The following is a 26,099-nucleotide window of genomic DNA, read 5'->3' as shown; positions in this document are numbered from 1 at the left end:
CCTAAATAAATCGCAAAATTATTACAGCCTTTGTTTTTAGTGTATCGTATCCCCTGTAATGTGATTTAAATCAATATATTAATCATATCTGTCTAAGCACGCGTTTTTCCGGGTGCGAAGTTCTTTTAAACACTTACAAAAGACCCATAGAGGCCCTAACGGTAACCTGAGTAGGAATATTGCATTTGCATATCACACGTAAATATCACAATTATCACACACAATTAGTTTACTTGGATATGAGAAAATTTACACGTTGAAGAAATGATTTCTGAAATGAGATTCAGATTTTGTCATTATTTTGTCATAAGCAAACTTTTTGTCTCTTTATTACAACCTTGTCTAGAAAGTGGGAAGGAGAGAAACATATAGATATATTATCATTTCCAATCTTTTTGCCTTGGATATCTCTACGAGTTGTAATAATAGCCATTTTCTCATAAATGCGTTGCAGTTGTAATATAAGAAATAAACTTAAGTTTTGAAAATACATGAGGGTATGAACGTTTCACGCCGGGATACTTTTCCAGACGCGCTAACGCGTTTCATGAAGTATGCTGGCATAAAGAATTGCAGATCATACCCGCATGCATTTTCAAAATGACGTCTCTTTCTTAAAGACAAGATGATTCCTCGTTCTAAACTGATCTTTATAATGCTACAAGTTTGAGTTTAACATTGAGCTATGAAATACAGAATAAAAAATCCTACTTTTTGTGTATTTTAATTTTTATCCCAAAGAAAAAAATGTATTTTGTTGTGTCCGAAGTTTACTTTCGCACAGATTTACTACTTTCTTCTGGGGATGTATGTCACTCATTCTGATTCGGGAATAGAAGAGCAAACGAATCTCACGTAATATTTGTTTTGTATTAACGACTAAACAGATATGATTGTTATATCTAAAGACTGTAAGCCACAATTCTCACGTAATATTTGTTTTGTATTAACGACTAGACAGATATGATTGTTATATCTAAACACTGTAAGCCACAATTCAGCTTTAGTATGCTATTAAGGTACTACTTCACTTTCACTTTCACACAATATAAAAATGATCCGGTTAACCTAACCCACTACACACCCAAACCTTGTTCATTTAATTTACTTTGAAAGTCGAAAATAAACTTACTGTGAATGTGTCTTGCGAATTAACCTATAGTGATATCATTCAAACTAGTTTGAGTGTGTTGACCATCCCATAATTCAAGTATCAAACAAATATTAAAAAAAATCATTTGAGAAAATGTCAACCACTTGATACCCTCTCTTAGGATGCACCACAATGCCAACTGGGTCCACGAGGTTCTCGTTTATCAACTTCTTCTGAAACCGTCCATCGGGCCTGGCCACCATAATCCATTGGTATTTACTGTCTGTCCAGTATAAATTCTTTGTCATCCAATCAAAGGCAAGACCTTCCAAATACAAATATACACGTAACATGATACCATGGTAGACCCAAAACTCTTTTGACCTTTTAAACACAAAAATAAACATTTTCACCTTTAACCTCTCCAATTCCCTTTATGATGGATTTAGTATATTCGCCTCTCTTGAGCTGCACCTTACTGATACTCTTTGTGACATTTTCCGAGTAGAAAAGTGTCCGCTGATCCCCGTCATATGCTAGCGCCATGAAACCTTTCCTCGTTTTTATAAAGCACTGTTTATCCAAAGTTATGTTCTTGAGGGACATGTGACCAAAGTTAGCTGGATACTGGCAGATGGCATCACGAATGGCGTAAATATGGGCAGGCTGCAAAAATAGCTTGGCTTCTGTAAGAAATAAATCTTTACTATAGAATCGAAAATGAAATTTACAGAAATTTAGTTCGTAATCTTTAAAAAAAAATATGGATAACAGATAGAAAATCGGACGTCATATCTGGAAAGTAAAATGATGGAGATGGACTGAACATCTATCGTGTATAAGTATCAACGAAACCGATCTGACAGCAAGTGATTAACATAAGAGGAATATTTTATAGGTGGATCTAGAGCTACATGTATGTGATCCGCCACTGAAAAATGAGTGGAAAGTTGGTGATGCTTTAATCACAAACTCAGGCGCATACATCAATTCAAATGGAAATCACCATTGTTTGAACTGGTCAGAGAGTCTATCCTATATTGTAAACACGTGGGATTTTTCATTAAGCTTTTTTGTCAATCAGTTCTCACACATAGTGTTGGTATACCTCATATATAAAATTTTATGAACACAATGAATTCCGGCATGTGACTGGAGAGAAAGAAGAGTCGCTTTCCATTCAATAAAAATCGTGTTTTACCACTGCAAAAACCTCACTAGATTAAAACAATGCATATCAAAGTTAAGAATTCTTTTGCAAATGAAAAGACTTGAAAATATTGATTCGGTACCAGAACTATTACATGTGGCGTTATATTCTTAGGTTCTAACATGTATAAACTGATTGCTTTTAATTATCAAACACCCAGAAAGAAATATTAAAGCTATCGATCTTAATTACAGTGTTTTATTTTGATGATTTTACAGATTTATAAGATCTTAAGTCATACTGTCATTTAATTCAATTTAATTGAATTGTGGTTTATCGTTGCATTCCTCTTCTTACCCTTGTAAAGCAACTTAGAGTAATCTGTATTATACAAGAGGTACTGTGAGCAATGCTCACTAAGAATACCCCCCGCTTACCCCAATCACCCAAAGGTTGTTGTTAATAGGTATAAATTACCTCTTTCCTGAGTGTAAAAATATGGTATGCCTTTGAAGAAGAAAATGGAAGATATAGTCCGAACACAAATCCATGGCATAAACTTATTTTTGACCTTGAGATCAAAGGTCAAGGTCATGAATGTACATGACACATAGTCTCATGGTGATACACCCATGTCTTATGGTATGACTATGTCAAAACCCTATAATAAAAAAACCCTTTAATTTTGACGTTGAGGTCAAGGTCATATGGATATCATGAAGGTACATGACACATTGTCTCATGGTGATACACTCATGTGTCAAATATGGTATGCCTATGTCAAAGAACAAAGAAGTTATGGTCCAGACACAAATCCATTGTAAAAAAAAACACCTTTAATTTTGACCTTGAGGTCAAGGTCATATAGAGGTCATGAAGGTAATCGACACATTGTCTCATGGTGATCCACCTGTGTGCCAAATATGGTATGCCTAAGTCAAAGACGGACGGACGGACATACAGACATAGTGATTCCTTCGTTCGGGGGGTATGATAAGGCGTTATATAAATTTTATTATTATTTGATATTTATTAATATCAATTTGCTGTCCGGGGTGGGGGTGGATAATTATACCCGTCACCTACAGTATTGCATAGTCATGTTTGTTCAATAGCTGGGTAATGAGGACGCCACGAGATTATACTTCATATTGGACTGCTCTGGTGAGTGATCATCCTGACTGAAGACCAGATTGTTGCTTAATATAACGTAGAACGCAATGGATGTATTGAGTATATACAAAAAAATTGTGATCTAACAAGGGCGTTGTTTGTCCATCTTATTGTCTGCAGACAATGAGTGATTATATTTTGATGTTAAAAGGATGAATGAGATAATCATCACTATTGGAAATCTTCCCCATTCTTACCCTCACATGTTTTCTGGTCCTCTTGCATTTCGTATCCATCACCACAATAACACCGAGGCCCAGATAATGGCAGGTTTACACAAATTTGGTCACAATTCAACTCGTCACATTCAGCTGATTAAAAAAAAATTGAATTCAGATCCACATCAATTTATTCCTATGTAATATATATCGGTATGCTTTAAAAGAAAGAAGATACATATGGTGGTACATGTCTGCCCCCTGCATGCAATATTGATTGTGTCTTGTTTGACGTCTCTCTCGAGAATTTTTCACTCATAACGTCACCAATACCATTATACCAGTGTTTAGGCCTATACTATAGGCACTTACGGACATTGAGCAGTGAGGGTTCTCTAGCGCGACACACCTACTATGACATGGGACATTTGTTTTTAAAGGGACTGATTCACGATTTTACCCAAAATTTTGTTTTTCACTTTTAATGATCAAAATCTACTGTTTTTCAAGCATTTTGGGGTGAAAAGTGTCATCTAAAAGTTAAAATGTGTGACTATGCAAAATTAAGATGCATTATATTACAAAATCAATATTTCACTTGTTTGTTTACATAAAAAGACTCGAGTCTTTGTTTACATAACACATATTTAAGGCTAAAATATTGCTTTCATTCATGCATTCAGAAGGTCAAAATGTTGGCAGTCAACATTAAATGAGTTATATTTCTAATGTTTAACATCAAAAATGAAAAATAGTTTTATAAAAAAATCGTGAACCAGTCCCTTTAAGGTAATCACCGAGGACCCCTGACATTCACACTTGATGCCGCGCGTTTGGCGATGGAACTGTCATGACCTGTTTTGATGACTTAGGTCTGTCGCAGCCGAGATTTGAACCCCGACCTTCCGCATGTGGGGTGAAGGCTCTAATATACCGGGGTAGACCACCGCGGCGGTTTGCATGCGATATGATTTAAAGAGTAAGTAAATTTACCAATATCAAAATCATATTCTGTGAGAAATTGGCAATTTGTTTTATCATAATTATCTTGCATGCTCACACTTTTCTCGTATGTTGAAAAAGTTTATCTTGCATTTAAGGGGCAGAAATGTGTCACCATAGATATTGTATAAGCGCTGTTGGTTGGTTGTATATTGTTTAATGTCGATAATTTGTCATGCATATGGAGACGTCACAATTGCCGGTGAAGGACTGTAAAAATTAGGTCTATGCTCGACGCTTACGGCCTTTAAGCAAGGAGGGATCTTTATCGTGCCACATCTGCTGTGACACAGGGCCTCGGCTTTTGCGGTCTCATCCGAAGGACCACCCCATTAAGTCGCCTCTTGCAACAAGCAAGGGGGTACTGAGGACCTAATCTAACCCGGATTCCCACGGGACTATAAGCGCTGTTGTTTTTCCTTACAAGAATTGCCTGCTTGAGATTCTTCGTCGTACATCATAATGTCGTAAGGGATGTATCCCAGCTGGTAGTTGATGTAGCCCTTTCCCGTGTTTTTGTCGTAAATTCGAAGATGTCCGTCTAACTGTTCCGTGGCAAAGATGTATTTCTACAAACAAAATAGATTAAAAATTTACTGTAGTTGTATTCTATATTTTACAAATTAATTAATGTTAAATCACGAAACACATGAAAATTATATCATTTATTTAGCTCACCCGACACACGTGAGCTCTTCTGATTCAAATAAAGTGTCATTTTGGTAACCATAGGTATATGTAGTACTTATTGTAACGGTAGCTGTTACGGACCCCCCCCCCCCACCCCCCCCCCCCCCACCCCACACACACACCTACATGTATTGAGTATTGGCTTTAGAAAAATATGGATTATTTTGTAATATTCACCCAAAATGCAAAGAGCACGTGTATGTGCGTACTGACATGTATTGTTGATCATAATAAGCGCTAACGAGTCTCACGATACATTAAATATTAAAATATCAATAAAATACGAAGAGGTCAAAAGGAGCCTTAAAAAGCAAGTTCCAAAGCAATGGATATGTTGTCACGTGTATGAAGTTCACCATTTTTTGTTAATTCCATTGCACATACATTTATTTGATATACTTTCATTTTATTTCCATACTACCATCTACTGACAAATAAGTTGATGTTACAGGGATTTCAACAGTCTCGATTTCGCAAAGTCTATGGTCGTCATAATGATCTAATCTACAAATACGTTAGGTCGAATGCCGTCTGACATGTTTCTTCACCTTTCAGTTATAAGAAAGTATCGCCCAATTAATTAAAGCGAACAGGATTGAATCGTTTTTGCGGCACTTAGCTGCACTTTTACATGTATGTGTAATTCAATATCAGCCATGTATTGTGCATCCATCCCAAACAACAGTATCCCATAATTCGTACAAAAGTTTAAAAAGAAAAGAATTATTCTAAGAAATTGTTCAAATGCACGAATAGTCTGCGAAATACAAAATTTTAAAGTTCTCCAAACTCGTTATTCTTCAACTTGATTTTCGAGACCTAATATATCTGATTTCTTGAACACCTATTTCTTAATATCAAACGAGCCTAAGATTGTAAACAATTTTGCTTCCAAAAATTATAACTAAATATTCTATGAGTTATCAGATTTGATATGATATTCATTTTAGAGGTCGTTTCCATAAATGAAAAGATGAAAATAACGAACGATGATAAATTCTATAAGGAATACAAAATTAAGAGTTGGGCAAAAACGGACCCCTGGACATACCAGAGGTGGGATCAGGTGCCTAAGAGGAGTAAGCATCCCCTACCAACCGGTCACACCGCCATGAGCCCTATGTCTTTATCAGAGAAATCTGTAGTCAAAATCTGTGTGTATAGAACGACCTAGCAATTGGTATGAAACAAGTCAGATACCATTTAACCCAATGACAGGTGGAACTGGTAAATTATATCGTTATAACGACCATTTAATTTGCGATATGCCGACTTTAAACGAAACTGTTGAAACCCCTGTAACATCAATTTATTTGTCAGTAGCCTGACCCAATTTAAAAACTGATCATATGTAGAACATGGTATTTCGTGTCGAATCAATAGAGAGACGTAAATACCATGTGCAGTTGATAATGGAATATTGCTACATAAATATTAGTTGACAATGGAGAAACTAAAGTCATCCCGATTGTCATAGAATTGAGTTGTCAGTTTGCCGAGAACATCTACATGTAAGTTCAATTGAATATCTGAGCATGAAGCAGATGTGGAGGACCCTTTGGTCTTTTTACTTTGGAGTTCACTGGGATATATCAAATTGACACATGAATGATAATAAGTAGATAAAACGTCGTCGATATAACTAAATGTCGAGTCGAAGGCCACAGCAAGAAATTTAGAAGCTTGCCTCGTAAGAATATATTCTTTTACGAGAAACAACATGGGGCTAGAAATGGATGGAACCACTATTAAAAAGATCCAGACAATCATTTATTTTTTCTAGTCATTGTTCTTATTCAAAGTGTTTCTAATCCATTAGGTAGAAGTCTTGAAAAAAAAAATAGGGGATTAATACATCCCTAAGTTGAGAGGCTAACCCATACTTATTAGGGGATTAATACATGTACATCCCTAAGTTGAGGGGCTAACCCATACTTCTTGATATACACACGCGTGCAGTGATGGAGCTTAAGATTATTAACTAGTTTATAATCAGTACTACACATACTTACTAATTATCTACTATTCTTTAAAGATAAATGGAGACGGTTCCCCGTCACAAAAACTAGTTTTAATTATTGTTTGGTGTTAGGTTCTTTTATCTAAGCTCTCCCACGAATCATATGCTGGACAAGTAACTCAAAACCACCCAAATCCGGCGACGCGTTAAAGATGTATGGATAATAATGATAGGAATGAGGTACAATATTAAAGTTTCCCTCTTCTGTGTCAAAGAAATATATAGCAGAGTCTCCGATTAATATAATTTTCGTCTAAAATACTTATTAAGCAATTCAAAATAGATAAAATACTGTAAAATATTCTTTATAATTTCAATTAGTATGAAATTAATATTTCAATGCAAAGTTTTTTGCTACCTTTTTAGAATAAAAATCAAAGTTTGAATGCAATAGTGTCTATTTCATTAGAATTGTTTGCCATTTTGAATGAATCATATAGGAAAAGCAAAACTATACCCGAATATATATAACGTGTCTCCAATTCAAACAAAATTTCTACACGTAGCCATGTCCCCCACCGCCACAAAAAAGTTGAAGCACAAAAGTCCCATAACTCCTGTAAAATTTATCGAATCAAAATGATGGCGCGAGATGATCAACTACAGGTGGTAACTAACAATCCTACAAAATTTGAACAAAATCCGTTGAGCGGTTTCGGAGGAGTTGCGTCCACAAAGTGTTCCTATAGTGTAGCATGTAAAAATTCAACAAAGTCCCATAACTCGTGTAAAAATTGTCAAATCAAAAGTGCGCCATACTATGATCAACTACACATGGTGACTAACAATCCTACAAAATATGAACGAAATCCGTTGAGCCGTTTCCGAGGAGTTGCGTCCACAAAGTGTTCCTATAGTGTAGCATGTACAAAATTCAACAAAGTCCCATAACTCCTGTAAAACTTGTCGAATCAAAATCACAGCGTAATATGATCAACTACACATGGTGACTAACAATCCTACAAAATATGAAGAAAAAAATCCGCTGGGCAGTTTCTAAAGAGTTTCGTCCACAAAGTGAAGTGGAACGGACGGACGCACGCACGGACTCCGGTATTCCTATGTCCCCTTCCGCGTTGTGGTGAGGACAATAAAAATGATATATCTTTGTACCAACTAGTTTAAACCATTCTGTGGTGGGAAAACTTAAACATTCACTAGCCTGTTTAGCTAACAGAATTTTAAAGCCCAGTACAGGGTACTGGGACTGTCAAAGTAGTTAATCTTCGAAGAATGATATTGACTTACCTCAAAAACGGCCACTCCGAAAAACTTTGCGCCTGCGTGAGACACTATGATACGTCTGCTATTTCCGTTAAACTGCACACTCTCGATGGTGTTTTTTTGACTGTCTACCCAGTATAACAACTTTTCCTTGTAGTCTATAGTTATACCGCGTGGAGTCAGCATATTGTCAGATACAATGGTTCTTCTGTTTAATCCCAACAAATCTGAGACTTCAATTTTTGGGTAGAACCCCCAATCACTCCAAAACAGATATCTACAAAAAATACATCAAGATGATATTAATACTTTTTGTTGTCATTTGTTCAGATATTGAAGAATTCAAAACATTTTTTTCATTGTGAAATAATGCACAAGGTAGACTTAAGACAATTCACCCTTTCTGCGGATGAACTGCTAGTCCGTGAGGATTATCGAGGTCAGTTTTGACCACCAGTTTATACACGGCGGTGTTCTCTGTCATGTTCTCCTTTAGAGCGATCATCATGATCCAGTTGTATTTGGGATCTACAGAGTACAAGTTATTGGAGACCCAGTCCACCGCCAGACCGTCAATCGTTTTGGAGGTTCCCGTGAAGATGGTCTGTGTTGACGTGGATCGGTTCACCAGCATCAGACCCTGAATCCTGTGTTTGCTCTTCTCACTCCAGTATAACATTTTGTGTTTGTAATGGAAAGCTAGACCTCGGAACTGCCAGGCGGAGTGTGGAGCGCTGATATGACGCACCGTCACATTGCCAGATGGAATCCACTGGTTTGGATCACCTTCGATTCCAACGATCCTGGCTCTGCCATTGACCAATGGACTCATTGACCATACAAGATTTGTTCGATGCCTCACTGCAATAAGAATGTCAAAAAGTTCATGAGCGTCCATGTTAATTACGTCCTTACGATCTTACATATCTGAGCCATCACTAATCCAATACACAGCTGAAATCTCAGCAATACTCTAATAAACCGAGTTTTAAGTAGCAGCTGCAGTCCACGTAAGAATCAAATGGATCTGAATAACATGTTCCATTCATTGAAATAACTCGCACTGCATTGTGAAAAAAATACATCCCATGGTTACCCAATGTAAAATAAAGTTTTGATAGCAACTGACATACATTTATGGAAAATATCTGTTTCAATGAATAGGTATTTTTGACATTGTGCAAAAACATTATATTTTAAAAGCATTGTATCTGATCCATAATCCAGAAAGAACCAGAGCTACGAATAGCCAAAAATGGCCCTTAGTCAGAACATGATATTATTCTCGGGGACAGAAACCAAGAATATCTATTTTTCAAATATGTTATCCTTTTTCCGATATCTTTTCATTTTTTTTTTAGTTATTGACCTTCAAAGTACCCATTGTTTTGGCCAGATTGTTATTGACGTCGTAATTTTGCAACGTAACGTCACAATTTTACAACGTTTCATGTACTTTTACGTGAAAGTTCTCTAGGTATAAAAGTGAAACAAAAACACTATTCAGTGCAATTTAATTATGATATTGTAAATATTTAAATCTGTCTATGTTAATTCTATATTAAAACACACACCTATATTGTATAATCGTACAGCTCTTTCTCCTCTCTCTGTTTGTCTCCTTCCCTCTCTTTATATTTTTTAAATTTTTATATATGAAACCATTCAACAGTTTTAAAGTAATATTAATCCAGTACCTCTTTACTTAGCTTTGTTATTTAAGTATGACATGAAGATAAACCCAATCCCAAAATTTTAACTGTATAACCATTTATTGCACATACCGATATTTTTTTTTTGGGGGGGGGGTCTTAAAATGTACACGAAAACACGGTGGATCCAACCGTTGACTTACGAATAAGATCTATTGACCTATGTGTGTGCGTTTCAATATTACATGTAGTTTATGTTGCATATTGATCACTTCTTTTAACAATCTTTTATAAGTTTGCGGATTTTTATTTTTATTATTTATTGGGGGGGGGGGGGGGATGTTATTATTATCCCGCATGTACATGTAATCACGCCAAAAACAGTAATATCCAGGCTTCGGACAGCGGCGTTATTTCAGACGCACTTTGCTACATGTACAACTTTGGACAGCGAGTAAACATTTTAATCCTATGTTTCACACTTTTATTTGTGTTTTGCTATATAGGGAGTTACGTTTATGATGTGTGTGTGTGTGTGTGGTGGGGGGGGGGGGGGGGGGGGGGTAGGGAAACTGTTACAAAAGTAGCCGTACATGTACAAAATAACACATGAACATTTAGTTTAGCCATATGGATATAATTTATTTTACATTAGGCTAAGAAAATGTTCACGTAAAATATGTTCCATTTATCTAATTTCATTAGTTTCCTATCCGGATCATTTATTACAATAATATCTAGACCTGTGTGTATTTCAAAATGCCTTAATTATTATCATTAACTCCGTAACATCTATGAAACGAATTCATTAATTAAAAAGTCTTATTCTGATACTGCTACATATAATAGAACCAAACTCCCTCCTCGCATATATTTGGTTAGTGTGCAAACAAAATTAAGCGGATGTTATTTTCACATAAAAGAAACAAGAATTTTATCAATCAAGGGGTTAACACCATAAAATTTGCTTATCTTAACACTTTCACATTTCTTCCTGTCATTAGGTTTAGTTCTTAAAATGCATGAGGGAAACCTTTTTCCGTTATCAGACACTTCCTAAGCAGGACAGTGGTTTAATAATGTGTTCAGTTCTTCCTTCTATAATGCTTAGTAATATTTTACTTAATTATGTAGGATAATATATTTAAAAAATAAATACATCAACTTTTACTTCAGGAACGAGTGTGATTCATATGTTCACCTCTATTTTAATCAGTATTAATGATATCGTCTTCTTTTTTCCATTTGTCTTTTTTATTTTGTTATAAGATTTGTGGTTTTGAATATTTGCTGTTAAGACTGAATTTTCAATGATAAATATAATTGAAACAATGAAATATACACTCTTTTCGTTAACATTCTTTTTACATTTTTTTTTTTCATTTTCGAATTATTCATTATTATTATTATCCCTTTTTATTAACTGCCTTGTATTTTTGCTAATTAGATCAAATGTAATTCTGTTTGTCAATGAATTTCATTTAAAAGCAAAACAAGATCCATATTGCTAAATATATTTTTCGTATTCATATTTGTGTGTATTTCTATATATTGATTTCTGACGGATGAAATATGCAATGGACCGGAATGGCTGTGTGTCGAAATATAACGGTACCCGATAACGTATGTCCAAATCGGTTGTAACACGTAAACAACGGAACGAATGTTGTAGATCTGTAGCTCAGAGACTTGTAGCCTACAGTCTATTCTTTATATTGTTATGTGGACGCCTATTTTTTTTCTGGTACCCATATATTGTACTATAACTTTAGAAATCATTAAACAATACGGGATAGGCCAATATACCTTCGCATCTAAGTAGCCTATCGAGTTAGGCACCCCTCGGTCCTCCAAGTCTTTTTATGTACTGCGACAGCGATTTCAACATGCTCATCAGTGCCAAGAAAACTGAATGCACGGAGATGAAACATGTGAAGCCAAATATTTATTAAATTCAACGGCCTTCAGATAATTAAAATATATATAGTGTGATAACGTATAAAGAAAATGTGTGGAAGTAAAGGCTCGGCGCAGACGATGGGTGGATCTCGATTGTATCTGGAGTGGATTGGAGGACTTAGCTTCGTAATTGGTTGATCAAATAACTAAAACTGTTAACTAGTGCAAGGTTTTTGTAACTATCCCTAACATGGTTACATATATATTCAAGTTCATAAATTTAGCATATAATCTATTTGAAATTTTGGGGACAAAATCGATTGATGTACATAGCCCGATTCCGACGATGGCGCGGATCCGGTTTTATTTCAATAATATTGTTTGAAATAATCCGACTTAACTCACTATGAGTTAAGTCCAGTTATTGAAATGAACAGAACATGTATTTGTCCAGGCAAAGAAACATAACTCTCGCATTCGATAGAATTGCGCGGTTTTGACACTATCCCCCCAAACACCTATCGTGACACTTTCCCTTTTCTAACCCGCGTATATCTACTGCGCAAGCGCGAATTGCTAGTTCTTTTTGAGTTCCATGTCGACGAAAATACAAATTGTCTCGATCACGAAATCCAATTCAACACCATCGCCCGTCCTCGACTGACTTCCAACATATTTGGGTAAAGTAAACACATATATAATTTGCGAAAATGTTGCGACGTACGAAACGCCCTTCCAAATCACCTTATGCCAGACCGGCACAACACCCTACACTTCGTTCATTGCCCACACGGACTTCGACCCCTGCAATTATTGCCCAGACTCAACCCCGTTCGACAACCCAACCCCAAGTGGAGAACCAGATAGAGGACACGCCTCTCGCTCAACCACTAAGGCAGCCTCCCAGCCTCATCACGGAAGCAACTGTATCCACACAGCCACCAGCAGCACCTGAGACACCCTACATAACAGGTGAAAATCCTCTTATAAGCATCACTGATGAGCTTGGGGTTCACGTCCCTCAAGCCATCAAAGATAAAATTTGGGCAAAACAATATGTTGATTTGTCAAAACTTCTCGATTCAGAATCAGAAAACGGCCATGATGCGCACAAATTTTCAATCATAGAGGGTCAATTAGTTGCAGAACCCAAGGTCAAACATATTAAAATTGCCACGATCGATAACTGGATCGATGCGTTTTTAATATTCGCAAGTATATATCTCGCTAGGCACCCTTCCGACATCCAGGCCATCTTGAAATATATCCATACCATTCGCATGGCACATGGCCGCCAAACAAATTGTAACTGGCTCGAGTACGATAGGAAGTTCAGGCTAAAAATCTCAAAAAATCCCACTATCTCCTTTGGTTCCATTGATGCTGAGTTATGGCTCATGTATATGCAATCACAGGTCTCCTACTCATCAAATCACTCAAAAACTGCATTCAAGTGTTTCGATTATAATTTTAAAGGTTCATGCCTTAAACCACACTGCACATTCCAACATGTTTGTATGCACTGCAACAAGTCTCATCCCCGCATACACTGTTGGTCATTCAACTCTCCTCAATCCAAGTCTACTACCCCAACTCCCCCTCGTCCAAACACGGCTCAAAACTATCCCCCACAAAGTAACGATTTTCGAAATTACAAACCAAAACATTCTTTTCAACCACAGCGGACGAGATTTAATCAACCTAGGTTCAACTCCAATCCAGTACTTGCGAAATATTTAGCACTATATCCAAATACCGAAGATGCCCAATTTTTGCTTAACGGTTTCTCTTTCGGATTTTTTTTGAACTACTCGGGTCCTAGAGTTTACCTACATCCGAAAAACATGAAATCAGCAAGCGAGCATGCAAATCAGTTATTGACTATTATTGAAAAAGAAATCGCATTAGGACGTATAGCTGGACCTTTTTCCAACCCCCCTTTCCCCAATTTCCGTTGTAACCCTATAGGCGTTTTGCCTAAGAAAGACGGGGGTTGGAGGTTAATTTCAAATCTATCGGCACCTGTAGGTATTAGCGTTAATGAGCATATTGACCGCATTTTGTGTTCAGTTCACTATGCTTCATTCGACCAGGCAATTTCCTTAATACAAACCTCGGGTAAAGGGGCGTTACTTTGCAAGATGGACTTGTCTAGTGCATTCAGACTTTTGCCAATTCATCCATCAGATTTTGCTTTATTAGGCATGTGTATTCGAGACCAATATTACTTTGATATGTGTATGCCGTTTGGGTGTGCCATCGCTTGTTCAACATTCGAAAAATTTTCATCATTCCTTCATTGGCTAGTAGGCCGAAAGGCACTCAATCAAAATCTCACCCATTACCTTGACGATTTCTTGTTTGTTGGTAAACAAAATACTTCACAATGTTTAGATATTGCCAATAATTTTCAGGCAACTTGTGAGGAATTAGGCGTTCCAATAAACCATAAAAAAACACAAGGCCCGACCACACGATTGTGTTTTTTAGGTCTGGGAATCGATACGGTAGCACAGACCATTTTTATACCAGACAAGATTCAAGAACTTCAGTCCAAACTTCATGCGTTAGTCGCTTTAAAAAAGGTTACCCTTAAAGAAATGCAATCATTATGCGGCTCCCTCAATTTCTTTGCTAAAGCCATTCCAGGCAGCAGGGCATTTAACCGCAGATTCTATAACTCCACCATTGGCATACGGAAACTTTACTTTCTAATCAAAGTTACACAAGCAATCAGAGACGACGCAAATGTTTGGCTCAATTTTCTCGAGCATTACAATGGGTATTCCCCCTTTCCAGAATTACATTGGTCTACTAACCAGGCCCTTAACCTCTTTACCGATAGTTGCGGATCCTACGGCGGAGGTGCAATTTTTCAGAATCATTGGGCAGTAATTTCCTGGCCATCTTCATGGGGTAACGAGGTACGACGGGATATTACTTTTTTAGAGCTAGTTCCCATCTTATTAGCTATTTGGGTCTGGGCTGATCATTTTAAAGCAAAGAAATTGCTTATAAACACCGACAACATAGCTTTGGTACACATACTAAATTCTCAGTCTAGTAAGTCTCAGCGCGTCATGTCTCTCTTAAGGCCACTAATATTGTTATGCCTGAAGTACAACATCCAGATTAAATCCACTCATATATCGGGCTATAAAAATTCCATTGCAGACTCTATTTCTCGATTTCAGTGGGAAAAATTCAGGACCCTCGCTCCACATGCAGACAAGAATCCAGCCCTCATACCTCCGGCATTATTGACTCTTTTAGACCTCAAGTAGATTGTTTGCTTGACGCCGCCATAGCAAAAAACACAGCATCAACTTATCAAAAAGCCCTAAACTCTTTTCTGAACTTTCGTATCAAATATAAATTGCAGTTATGTTGGCCCCCACCAGTTGACCAGTTTATTAATTATATTGCTTTCTTGAGTGCCAACAAAGTATCGTTTTCAACCGCTAGGTGTTACCTAAGTGGCATTAGTTACAAAATTCAGTTAGAGGGCGGTATTGACAATACTAGGGCATTCATAGTAAGGAAAATGCTAGAGGGATTCCATAGGCTGAACCCAGCAAAGGATACCCGTTCCCCTATCACTCTTCGTATACTGAACCAGTTAATACCTATCCTGCCTGTAGTTTGTTCAAGCTCATACGAAGCCACTATGTTTTCCACCGCTTTTCAGTTGGCATTTTTTGCATTGTTGCGGGTTGGCGAAATTACCTTCACTAGTCATGCCACTCCTACACTGTTGTACAATGACGTATCAATAGGCGATGAACATATTTCGTTGTTTATAACTGGTTCAAAAACGGATCAATACAATAAGGGTTCTACTTTGCACATTCCACTGAACTCCCAAACAGATTCATTGTTCAAGCACTTGCACAACTTTTTGTCCATTAGACCCCAATCACGTGGCCCATTTTTCTGCCACCTTAACGCCAAACCGCTCACTAGATATCAATTTACATCATTATTGCACAGGTCTATTGAATTTATCGGTTTAGATACCTCTATTTTTAAGTCTCATTCATTCAGAATAGGTGGAACTACCCATTTGTTTTTACAAGGAATCCCCGAAGATGAAATTAAGGCTAGAGGCAGATGGAAATCTGACGCATTTAATTCCTATATCAGAGCCTAAAGTTTAAATTTTTTAGTATACCTGCAACATTTCGTGTTCTAATTGAATACCCAAGTTTGTAGGTTCCCGTACTACTGTCTGGATCATTGGCTCTTCCATTATTAATCATGCTGCCCGCCACGCAGAAAAGCATTTCGGAAACCAGCATATGGATCTACTACAGCACAATATCTCAATTTTTTGGTCCGGTAAGAGCGGTATGGTGTGGGAGGAGGTGGAGCCAATAGTTAAAAGTATTGTTCAAAAAAGGGGCAAACCTGACGTTATATTAATTCATGGCGGGGGTAACAGTATTGGTACAATGCCCTTGGCTAGATTGCAAAAGTTCATGAAATTAACTTTTGCAAATTTACAAACTTTTCTTCCACAAACTCGATTCATATGGTCCCAAATTCTCCCCAGGCGTTACTATAGACATATGTTCTCAAATATTGCAGCCGATAAAGCACGTAAGCGTATCAACAAATCTTTAGCGCCATTTGTAATAGCACGCAATGGCGCATACATAAAATACCCAGGACTTCAACAATGTTCTTCCACGTTTTATAGAGACGGTACGCATTTGTCGGATATTGCTCAGGTTACGTTTTTAAACACCATCCGGGATGGATTGCTTAGCATCATCCAAAGAAACGCTCGAATATTTCCTTAACCACACGGCTATTTGATAAGCAGTCTCCCTGTCATGGCTCGAGCAAAATTTTGCCCGCTCGTGGCGGATGTCTTCATGTACGTAAATATTTCTCATACATACATGAAGACATTTGGCCGAATTTTGCTAAGCCTGCCACAGATTTTGTTTCATTCCAGGTCCGTGGCTAATAATTAGGCTTATTGACATTGCATGATTGATATTGATTGATTGACAAATTGAAATTATTGATTGATTGAAATGATTGATTGATATATTGATTGATTGACACATTGGTGGAATGAAATATTGATTGATTGATTGAAAATATTGATTGATTGACACATTGGTGAATTGAAATATTGATTGATTGATTGACACATTGGTGGATTGAAATATTGATTGATTGAAAATATTGAGTGAATTATTGATTGATTGACCGAAACATGGATGGACTATTGATGCTACAACATAACTATCCAAAAGTCGTTGTAGATCATGGATTTATACATACTGATGTTTTGTATTAATATGAACATTGTCGTTGAATTGAAAATACGTTTTTATTAAGTAAAGCCATGACAAAGACTGCCAATACGTGTTATCGTTCTGTTCTATTGAAATAATCCGACTTTACTCACTATGAGTTAAGTCCAGTTATTGAAATGAACAGAACATGTATTTGTCCAGGCAAAGAAACATAACTCTCGCATTCGATAGAATTGCGCGGTTTTGACACTATCCCCCCAAACACCTATCGTGACACTTTCCCTTTTCTAACCCGCGTATATCTACTGCGGAAGCGCGAATTGCTAGTTCTTTTTGAGTTCCATGTCGACGAAAATACAAACCCTCCCTACCCTCCCCCTTTTTCATAACATACATGCATATCATCCTTTTTGCGTTTTTGCTGTCTCCCTTTTTGTGTATTTCAGGATTCATTTTGTCCACGCCAACGTGCCTCGAATATCTGCCTTCACGAAGCGTCATGGTGTCAGTGGTCAATGATGGTCAATTGCCGAATTTTGCTAAGCCTGCCACAGATTTTGTTTCATTCCAGGTCCGTGGCTAATAATTAGGCTTATTGACATTGCATGATTGATATTGATTGATTGACAAATTGAAATGATTGATTGATATATTGATTGATTGACACATTGGTGGAATGAAATATTGATTGATTGATTGAAAATATTGATTGATTGACACATTGGTGAATTGAAATATTGATTGATTGATTGACACATTGGTGGATTGAAATATTGATTGATTGAAAATATTGAGTGAATTATTGATTGATTGACCGAAACATGGATGGACTATTGATGCTACAACATAACTATCCAAAAGTCGTTGTAGATCATGGATTTATACATACTGATGTTTTGTATTAATATGAACATTGTCATTGAATTGAAAATACGTTTTTATTAAGTAAAGCCATGACAAAGACTGCCAATACGTGTTATCGTTCTGTTCTATTGAAATAATCATATTTTATTAACTTTGAATAATTACTGGTTTCGTAAAAATACAATGGAACAATCCCCAACTATAATATTTAATATTACGATTTGTATTAAACCCATAGATGTTTTGCACACTCTAACGTCATGCTAGGTCAAAAGGTCATAGGGGAAAAAATCTTACATCCGGGTCCTTTGTCAATGTGAAACAGCGAACGACGACGGCTGCTCACCAACATTTTACTGGTGAGACATAGTTTGTTTAAGCATGTAAGATGATAAAGATATAACATTCGTAAAAAATACAATTTAAAGTTACCACTAAGAGTTGCAGATTAGAATGTTTCTTTCACATTTGTTTAACTTGAGCTGGTGAAGTATATGTTGTTTATGTCTGCTCGCGCTCGCTACTTTCACTTGCGATGTTTTCTATCGAATTAAATAGCTCTCTAAAATTAACCCAGTGAAGTAGTACACTGCATAGAGAAGTGATAACAGTTCAATAATTTTATTGACAATGTGTCTTTTTTGTTTTAAAATGACAAAGTCGTTTGATTTTTAAGATTTATCAGCTTACCCCCCCCCCCCTTTTCTCTCTCTCTTATGTGGTATGCAGTACTGAGTAGTAATTAAGTTTGAATCTATGAATTAAGTCACCCCTCACACAATTAAGGATTTTGAAGTTTGAATTGAAGTAAGTTTTAAGAGTTTTGTTTTTTAAGTGTCTATCAGCATGACTGTCGTGCCAATAATTATAATCAGAGCTCCTATCCGGCCGCACGATATTCTTTTCCCAATTATAAATTTCTTCTACTTGCCCGTGAGACAGAGTTAGATATATATTTAATTTGTATGATTTTAAATCTTATAAGCTTCTGACAATTTAAAAAAAATCAAACGAGATGTCTACACAATTATTTAATTTATCTCTAACTTTGACAAATGACCAGTTCAAAGTTCACTTCTCTATGTAACATAACATATGTAGGCCTATATATATTAAAGCTAGACACTTTATTGCAAATAATAAGGATACTAATTATAAACCAGGCAATTTAGGTGGTGGGTCACCACCCAATACCCAACTGTTAGTCAATCCATTTTCAGCAGTCTGATTTAAACCACCACCTTCTCTTTACGAGTGTAAAGAGAAAGGGGTGTATAAGACGAGTGTAAGGAAAAGTAGGGGGGGGGGGTTAATAGACGATTCTAAGAAAGGAGGGTTTGTATTATTGTAAGGAGATGGAGGTGTATTTGACGAGTGTAAGAGAGAAGGGGGTTGGTTGGAAAAGCCCTGAATTATTCCTGACTTTCACTAACTATGTAGACTACAAGTGTTTTTCAAAATTTGTCGTCGGTCGTCGTGCGTATAATCTCGCCCCCTTTTTTTGTGAAATTTTCTTTTAAAAAATATTATTTGTATAGATCGTAGTAGTTGTCAATATTTATATTTTGTAATCCACCCCCACACCCCCCCCCCCCCCCCCACCCTCCCTTGAAGAGGGATGCTACGACGTGCCTGGATAATACTGCCGTGATTTGTTGTAATGCATTATATATAAATCTATTCTCTTTGTAAAATTACCATTAATAATAATTAAATACCCCCTCCCCCTAAAAACATCAGAATACAATGGGTCCAGTAGTCGGTAGAGGGGTATTATCGAAATTTTACATTTTAGTGCAATTCAAAATTAAGATTTTTAAGTGTAAAAATTATTGTTTTATTATGAAATCGAATCTTCAAACATGGTATGAAAAGCAACATTAGTGCCAATAAATAGTTTCTCTTAGAAATTCTAGAAAGGAACTTTTCCATAGAAGATATGCTAAAGTAAACTTTTGGTCCTCTTTACCTATTATGTAAACAAATTGTATCATAATATAAGGGATAAATCATTATAAACTTTGGGGAAAAAAGCAATACATCGTTGATTTGTCAAAAGGCTGCGTCCATGATTACGTCGTTTTTTCCCCTATGACCTTTGACACGCATATATAATTAGGTAATTAAATATGGCGGCACCGAGTGTGCAAAACATCTATAGTTTGGAAAAGTATTCGGATTTCGTGCATGGAATGTGAAATTCCGGTTGTTTGCAGAACATAAAAAGTAAAAATTCACTTATCCCCCAGGCCTCGATCCAAAAAAACTCTTAACTTCTATGCAGTATGTAATATACTGATTTATAATTCATTAAGATTTATTGGATCGATGCCCGGGGGTTATACAATTTTTTGGTGCATATTGTTGGATATTATCAGCTTTTACAAAAATAACACAACTGTTATGGGTTCTGCATGTTATAATTTCTATATGCGTGAATTTTCGCGGAAAAAACACACTGGATTTATAAAGAAGAAGGTCTAAGCTATTTCATACCATGATGAAATATTGGAATGAAGTTACTTTATTTTACTCAAAATCACAGGGCCATATTTGGGTATTCGTGGCTCTTGTTCTTTGATCACAAGGTATACTAAAGTAAATGGCAAAACTATTTTCAGGTAACATCATTTAGTACAAAAGAAATGCGCCGTCACAGTAGACAACTTATAATCTTTCCACAAGTACTGTGGAATTATTTCAATTCGTGGGGCCACTATTCTTGGGTAAGCAAAATTTTGCTGGTTCAAGGGGACATGATTTCGTAGTAAGCGATACGATGTCACTAGGAGAGATAACTCTACTTGGTTTTAAAATGTTCTCGGACACGTAAATTCGTGGATAACAGTGACCCATGAAATCCACGAACATCAATTCCCCACGAACAATGATGATTCCACAGTAAGCAGGACTGCCTGCCATTGTACAAATATACATTTACTAGTCCTGTTGCAAAGAAACTGATTTAATCCTTTTTCAATGTTATTTAGGATTTTAAGTACTTGTCCTGCATCACAAGCTCAAAAAGACTTGACAATCTGGCTGCAAATGGAACTACATGGTTTGAAACCCTCAGAGGAATTCTGAGAAGCATGGCGACCTTTAAACCATATAATGATCAGATTTCCCAATTCGAGGAGTACAAGGAATACTTGCAGCAAAATTGTTTCTTTAAAGCTTACCTAAAGAATGAATGTAGAATAATTTCAAAGATGTAGAAGTGCATGTTAATAGAAAATTATATGATATATTTGCATTATACTCTGATTTCAGTGTATATGCATAGTACAAATTGAAATTTAATAAGTTTTGCAAGGAAAAATTTGATGCTATGGTGATATGACTTCAATGTCAGTAGAGAATCATGATTCATATGGTGATACATGTACAGTATATTTCAATTACATGTATACTCTCATTTTAGTGCATTGTACAAATCAAAATTTAAGTGTTGCTAGGGAAATTGGTTGCTATGGTGATGTGTAAAAATATTGTCTTCCATGGGTCCGACATGTCAGTAAATAATTACATGTTAATATATTTGCATTATATTCTCATTTGAAGGCAACTAAATTGTACAGTTTGAAATTTTATGTTTGTTGCTAGAGAAAATTATTTGCTATGGTGATATAGTTAAAGCTGATGTCTTCATTGGATTCAACATATCAGTAGAAAATTATATGTTGGTATATTTGCATTAGGTTCTCATTCCAGTGCAATTTAATCATACAACTTGAAATTTTAAGTATGCTAAGGAGAATCAGTTGCTATAGTGATATGGTTTAAGTCTTATGTCTCCAATAGGTCTAAAATGTCAGTAAACTATTGTGAACCCGGATGATTTGTATTTATTTTCAGTAAATACAATTGATTGTTTAGAACTGCATCAGTTTACCTGAGTTAAAGGCCAAATGAACTTATATGATGTGCGTAAACGTTTTAGAATATAGATCTTTTCTTGAAAAATCTTTTTTTCATTCTTTTCAAATCTTGGTCCATTGCATCATTAGGCAGAGAGCTTTCACGTTAAACAAAAGAGAATCAAATCATAGGGAGATCATTAAGAACATGTGAAAGAAATAGTGGTAACTACAATTTTAAAGAATAGCTTATCTGATTTTGACCAAACTGATGTACAAGCATCACAATACTATGTAGATCTGTATGCATGACATTTACCTAGGGTACAGGGGTCTGGCTTAAAGGACAATTAAATTCAGATCAAAAAATTAATTTAAGTTGAAAATACTTGTCCCGATTATAACTTTGTAAAAGTAATATCAAAGAACAATTATTACACGAGGTCATTTGACAAAGGTCAAGAAAGTGTAGTGACAATATTCCAAGGTCATTAGACTAAGGTTAAGGTCACTAGTTAACAAATTTATAAATTTCTTTTCGTCCTAACTAAGTAATGAGGAGCCATTTCAGACTTATACTTAGCAAAAACTAGTATTTGGCAAGATTATATACAGAGACCTTCAATAAAGGTCATGTTCAAGGTCACGAGGAAAACATTTTAATATTTCTTCTTACCAATAGTTTTGCTGTGGAAAAACTTTAGAGGTTCGCATTTGATATAGAGAATGCTAATGGGCACATATATGCCATGGTCCTAAATTAACGGACGTATGATCAAGGTCAAGGGAAACAAATTGCTTAGGGTCATAGTATTGTAATGAAGTGACATTAGAAAGTTCTACTTGGTATCAGAATGACTATGGTTGTGTATTCATTAAGTTAGGTTAAAGGTCACTAGTAAACAAAGTTAAGAATTATTTTTCAAGTCACAACTAAGTAGCACCAAAAAAAAATTATGGAAAGTTAGTATGTAGTGACATTAAACAAGTCATTTGTCAAGGTCACCAGTACAATATATAATGAATTTTCTTTTCTTTAGCGTATTGGAAAGACACTACGCTTATATATGGTACATGGAATACTTATTGTCACACAATGTGTTGTAACGTTAAACCAATGCAAGGTCATTTCTTAAAGGTCAAGATCACCATTTTAGACCAATTGAGTCACTCATGTGACCTACATATATTGCTATCTGTTTTTGTTCGTCGTTGTGTGTAGTTCGAAAACTTTTGAACATTTCCTTCTCTTGAACGGCTGAACCAATTCTAACTAATATTAGTATATAGCATTTATGGGTAAAAGAAATAGTTGTGAATTTCATGGGGTTCGCCTCCTTGAAATTAAAATTAATGCCATTGTGTATGATAGTTATACCGATATATCTATCATCTAATGCAAAACGCAAAACAGAAAAGTATAAAAACCACGCAAGTACACTGTAACACAACCATTTCAAAATACCAAAAGCTGTGCATACTCAGGTGACTACATTGAGGGAGTGTATACTCTTTGATCCCAACATGAAGTTAAGCACACAACAGGAAGTTAAGCACACAACAGGAAGTTAAGCACACACTAAATGATTTCCAGGTCAAATATCACAAACATGCTTTAACGTTATCAGAGCAGGTCAAATACCTTGAATTTAGAATACTAAAATCTTTTAAAGGACACTTTTATCATAGAGGACACAACAAAGAAGGTCAACTCATTACTAAAATTTATACCGCAATTGAAGATGGTTAGATAAAAGATCAAGGTCAACCCTCGCCTTTGCTTTAAATCTTATTTTTCCATGGTCAACCAAACCTTGTGTCACAAGTGAGATACAGCACTCGCAATTCTTTGTTATGTAAACAAGGCTCGTGTCATGTTTTTGTTTACGAATAGATTGCTTAATAGCTTATAGAAAATAGCATTTAAAAAAATGAGATGCGCCAAACACTAGACACTGTTTAATTATTGTCAGAATTAACTTCTAAATTGAAAATTCTGCTTTAAACTAAAATTTTACTAGTATACAATTAACTTATGTAAACAAAAACATGGCACGAGCCTAGTTTACATAACAAAGAATTGTGAGCTCTGTATCTCCCAAGTACCTTGACTTTTTGCTGATCATTAGAAATACTTTCATTATTGTTGCTCATCCTTGTTTGAAGGTCTTTTAAAGATTGATTGTTTAGCGTCTCTCTTGAGCATCTTTTACTCATATTGAGACGTCACCATTGCCAACGAAGGGCTGCACATTTAGGCCTATGCTCGGCGCTTACCGTCATTGAGCAGGGATTGGAACTCACTCCCTGTTAACATCAAAGTTATTCGTAATAAGGTCAATTTAATAATAGCAGTCAAAGACTGCTAAACGAAGAGATAAAAGCTTATTTGTATATAAATATAATGGGCTTTATATTGATAATCTTTTATATTGCTTTTGACATTATGAATGTAAGGATTTATTAGTTCAAGTCTACCATCCTCAGCGAACACTACGTTCTGCGGATTCGGTATACCTTAGAAAGCCGTGCGGTCGTACTAAATTGAATGGCGAAAGAAGGTTTGATGCTTCTTCATCAACTTTATGGAACTGTTTTCCGTTGGATCCTCGTGTTGAAGGTTCATTAACTGTCTTTAACACCAAAAATAAGACACATCTTTTTAAACTTGCATTTAATCTGTAATTCGGTATTTGTGTATACAGTTATTTAAATAAAACACCGAAAATCAAACCGGGAAAACCCCCCACCTCATATTTAGCATTATCTTTATGCCTTTCCTATGTATTTATTGTTCTTTGTTTTAGTTTGTTGTTATTGTTTTACATGTAGAGCGCTGTATGGAATATATAAAGCGCTATATAAATGTATAATAATAATAAATCTATGTGATATTGTTGTGTGTTAACACTGCCAATCATTCGTCGTAATTCACATGTATTTATACATGTATATGAATTATAGTATAGGACCCTTTGGAAATAAGCACTATTCTGTGCTTTAGTGGGTTATCCTAGGTAATTAGTATGGTATTAATAATTTTATTGTTATATAATTATATATCATCATCGAAAGTTTTATTTTTGGATTTTGAAATGTTCTGTGTGAAGTTCATGATATATTTATTAGTCTTTATTATACCAAAATCCAAACGTGATATAAAATCATAATCTATAGTTATTTTGATAATGCAAATTGTTGGATATTACATGCTTTGTAGCATCAATATTATGACTATTAACACTATACTGGTATGTTCTTTAATGTTACATCAATACTATGATTAACATTATACCGATATGTTGTTTAATGTTACATCAATACTATGATTAACATTATACCGGTATGTTGTTTAATGTTACATCAATACTATGATTAACATTATACCGGTATGTTGTTTAATGTTACATCAATACTATGATTAACATTATACCGGTATGTTGTTTAATGTTACATTAATACTATGATTAACATTATACCGGTATGTTGTTTAATGTTACATTAATACTATGATTAACATTATACCGGTATGTTGTTTAATGTTACATTAATACTATGATTAACATTATACCGGTATGTTGTTTAATGTTACATCAATACTATGATTAACATTATACCGGTATGTTGTTTAATGTTACATTAATACTATGATTAACATTATACCGGTATGTTGTTTAATGTTACATTAATACTATGATTAACATTATACCGGTATGTTGTTTAATGTTACATTAATACTATGATTAACATTATACCGGTATGTTGTTTAATGTTGCATTAATACTATGATTAACATTATACCGGTATGTTGTTTAATGTTACATTAATACTATGATTAACATTATACCGGTATGTTGTTTAATGTTGCATTAATACTATGATTAACATTATACCGGTATGTTGTTTAATGTTGCATATGCACGATTACTTCCCACGCGTATTTTTCGCAAAAACGGTGACCAAGATTTTATGCTTTTTGAACTGCATCGAAACTAGGCAAAGGTTCATCGCACGATGACGGAGTTCCGAATTTTCTTGGTTGTA

General features: G+C 35.5%; 1 protein-coding gene across 3 annotated transcripts in view; it reads right to left on the bottom strand.

Annotated features, from left to right (window-relative positions):
* LOC125657932 (low-density lipoprotein receptor-related protein 4-like) overlaps window positions 1-26,099 on the bottom strand; it is a 66,558-nt gene that overhangs the window by 23,462 nt on the left and 16,997 nt on the right. For all 3 annotated transcript variants that reach the window (XM_048888853.2, XM_048888854.2, XM_048888855.2), the window contains exons 2-7: window positions 8,909-9,371; window positions 8,535-8,787; window positions 5,001-5,145; window positions 3,614-3,727; window positions 1,507-1,779; window positions 1,265-1,418 (exon numbers count right to left, since the gene is read on the bottom strand). In XM_048888853.2, coding sequence (XP_048744810.2) covers window positions 1,265-1,418; window positions 1,507-1,779; window positions 3,614-3,727; window positions 5,001-5,145; window positions 8,535-8,787; window positions 8,909-9,371 — 1,402 coding nt within the window. The remainder of the gene's footprint in view (window positions 1-1,264; window positions 1,419-1,506; window positions 1,780-3,613; window positions 3,728-5,000; window positions 5,146-8,534; window positions 8,788-8,908; window positions 9,372-26,099) is intronic.

Source organism: Ostrea edulis, chromosome 9, assembly GCF_947568905.1.
Source record: "Ostrea edulis chromosome 9, xbOstEdul1.1, whole genome shotgun sequence".
In the NCBI taxonomy this organism is placed as follows: Eukaryota; Metazoa; Mollusca; class Bivalvia; order Ostreida; family Ostreidae; genus Ostrea; species Ostrea edulis.
Note: the sequence above shows the minus strand (reverse complement) of the source record. Positions and strands in the feature narration are given on the sequence as shown.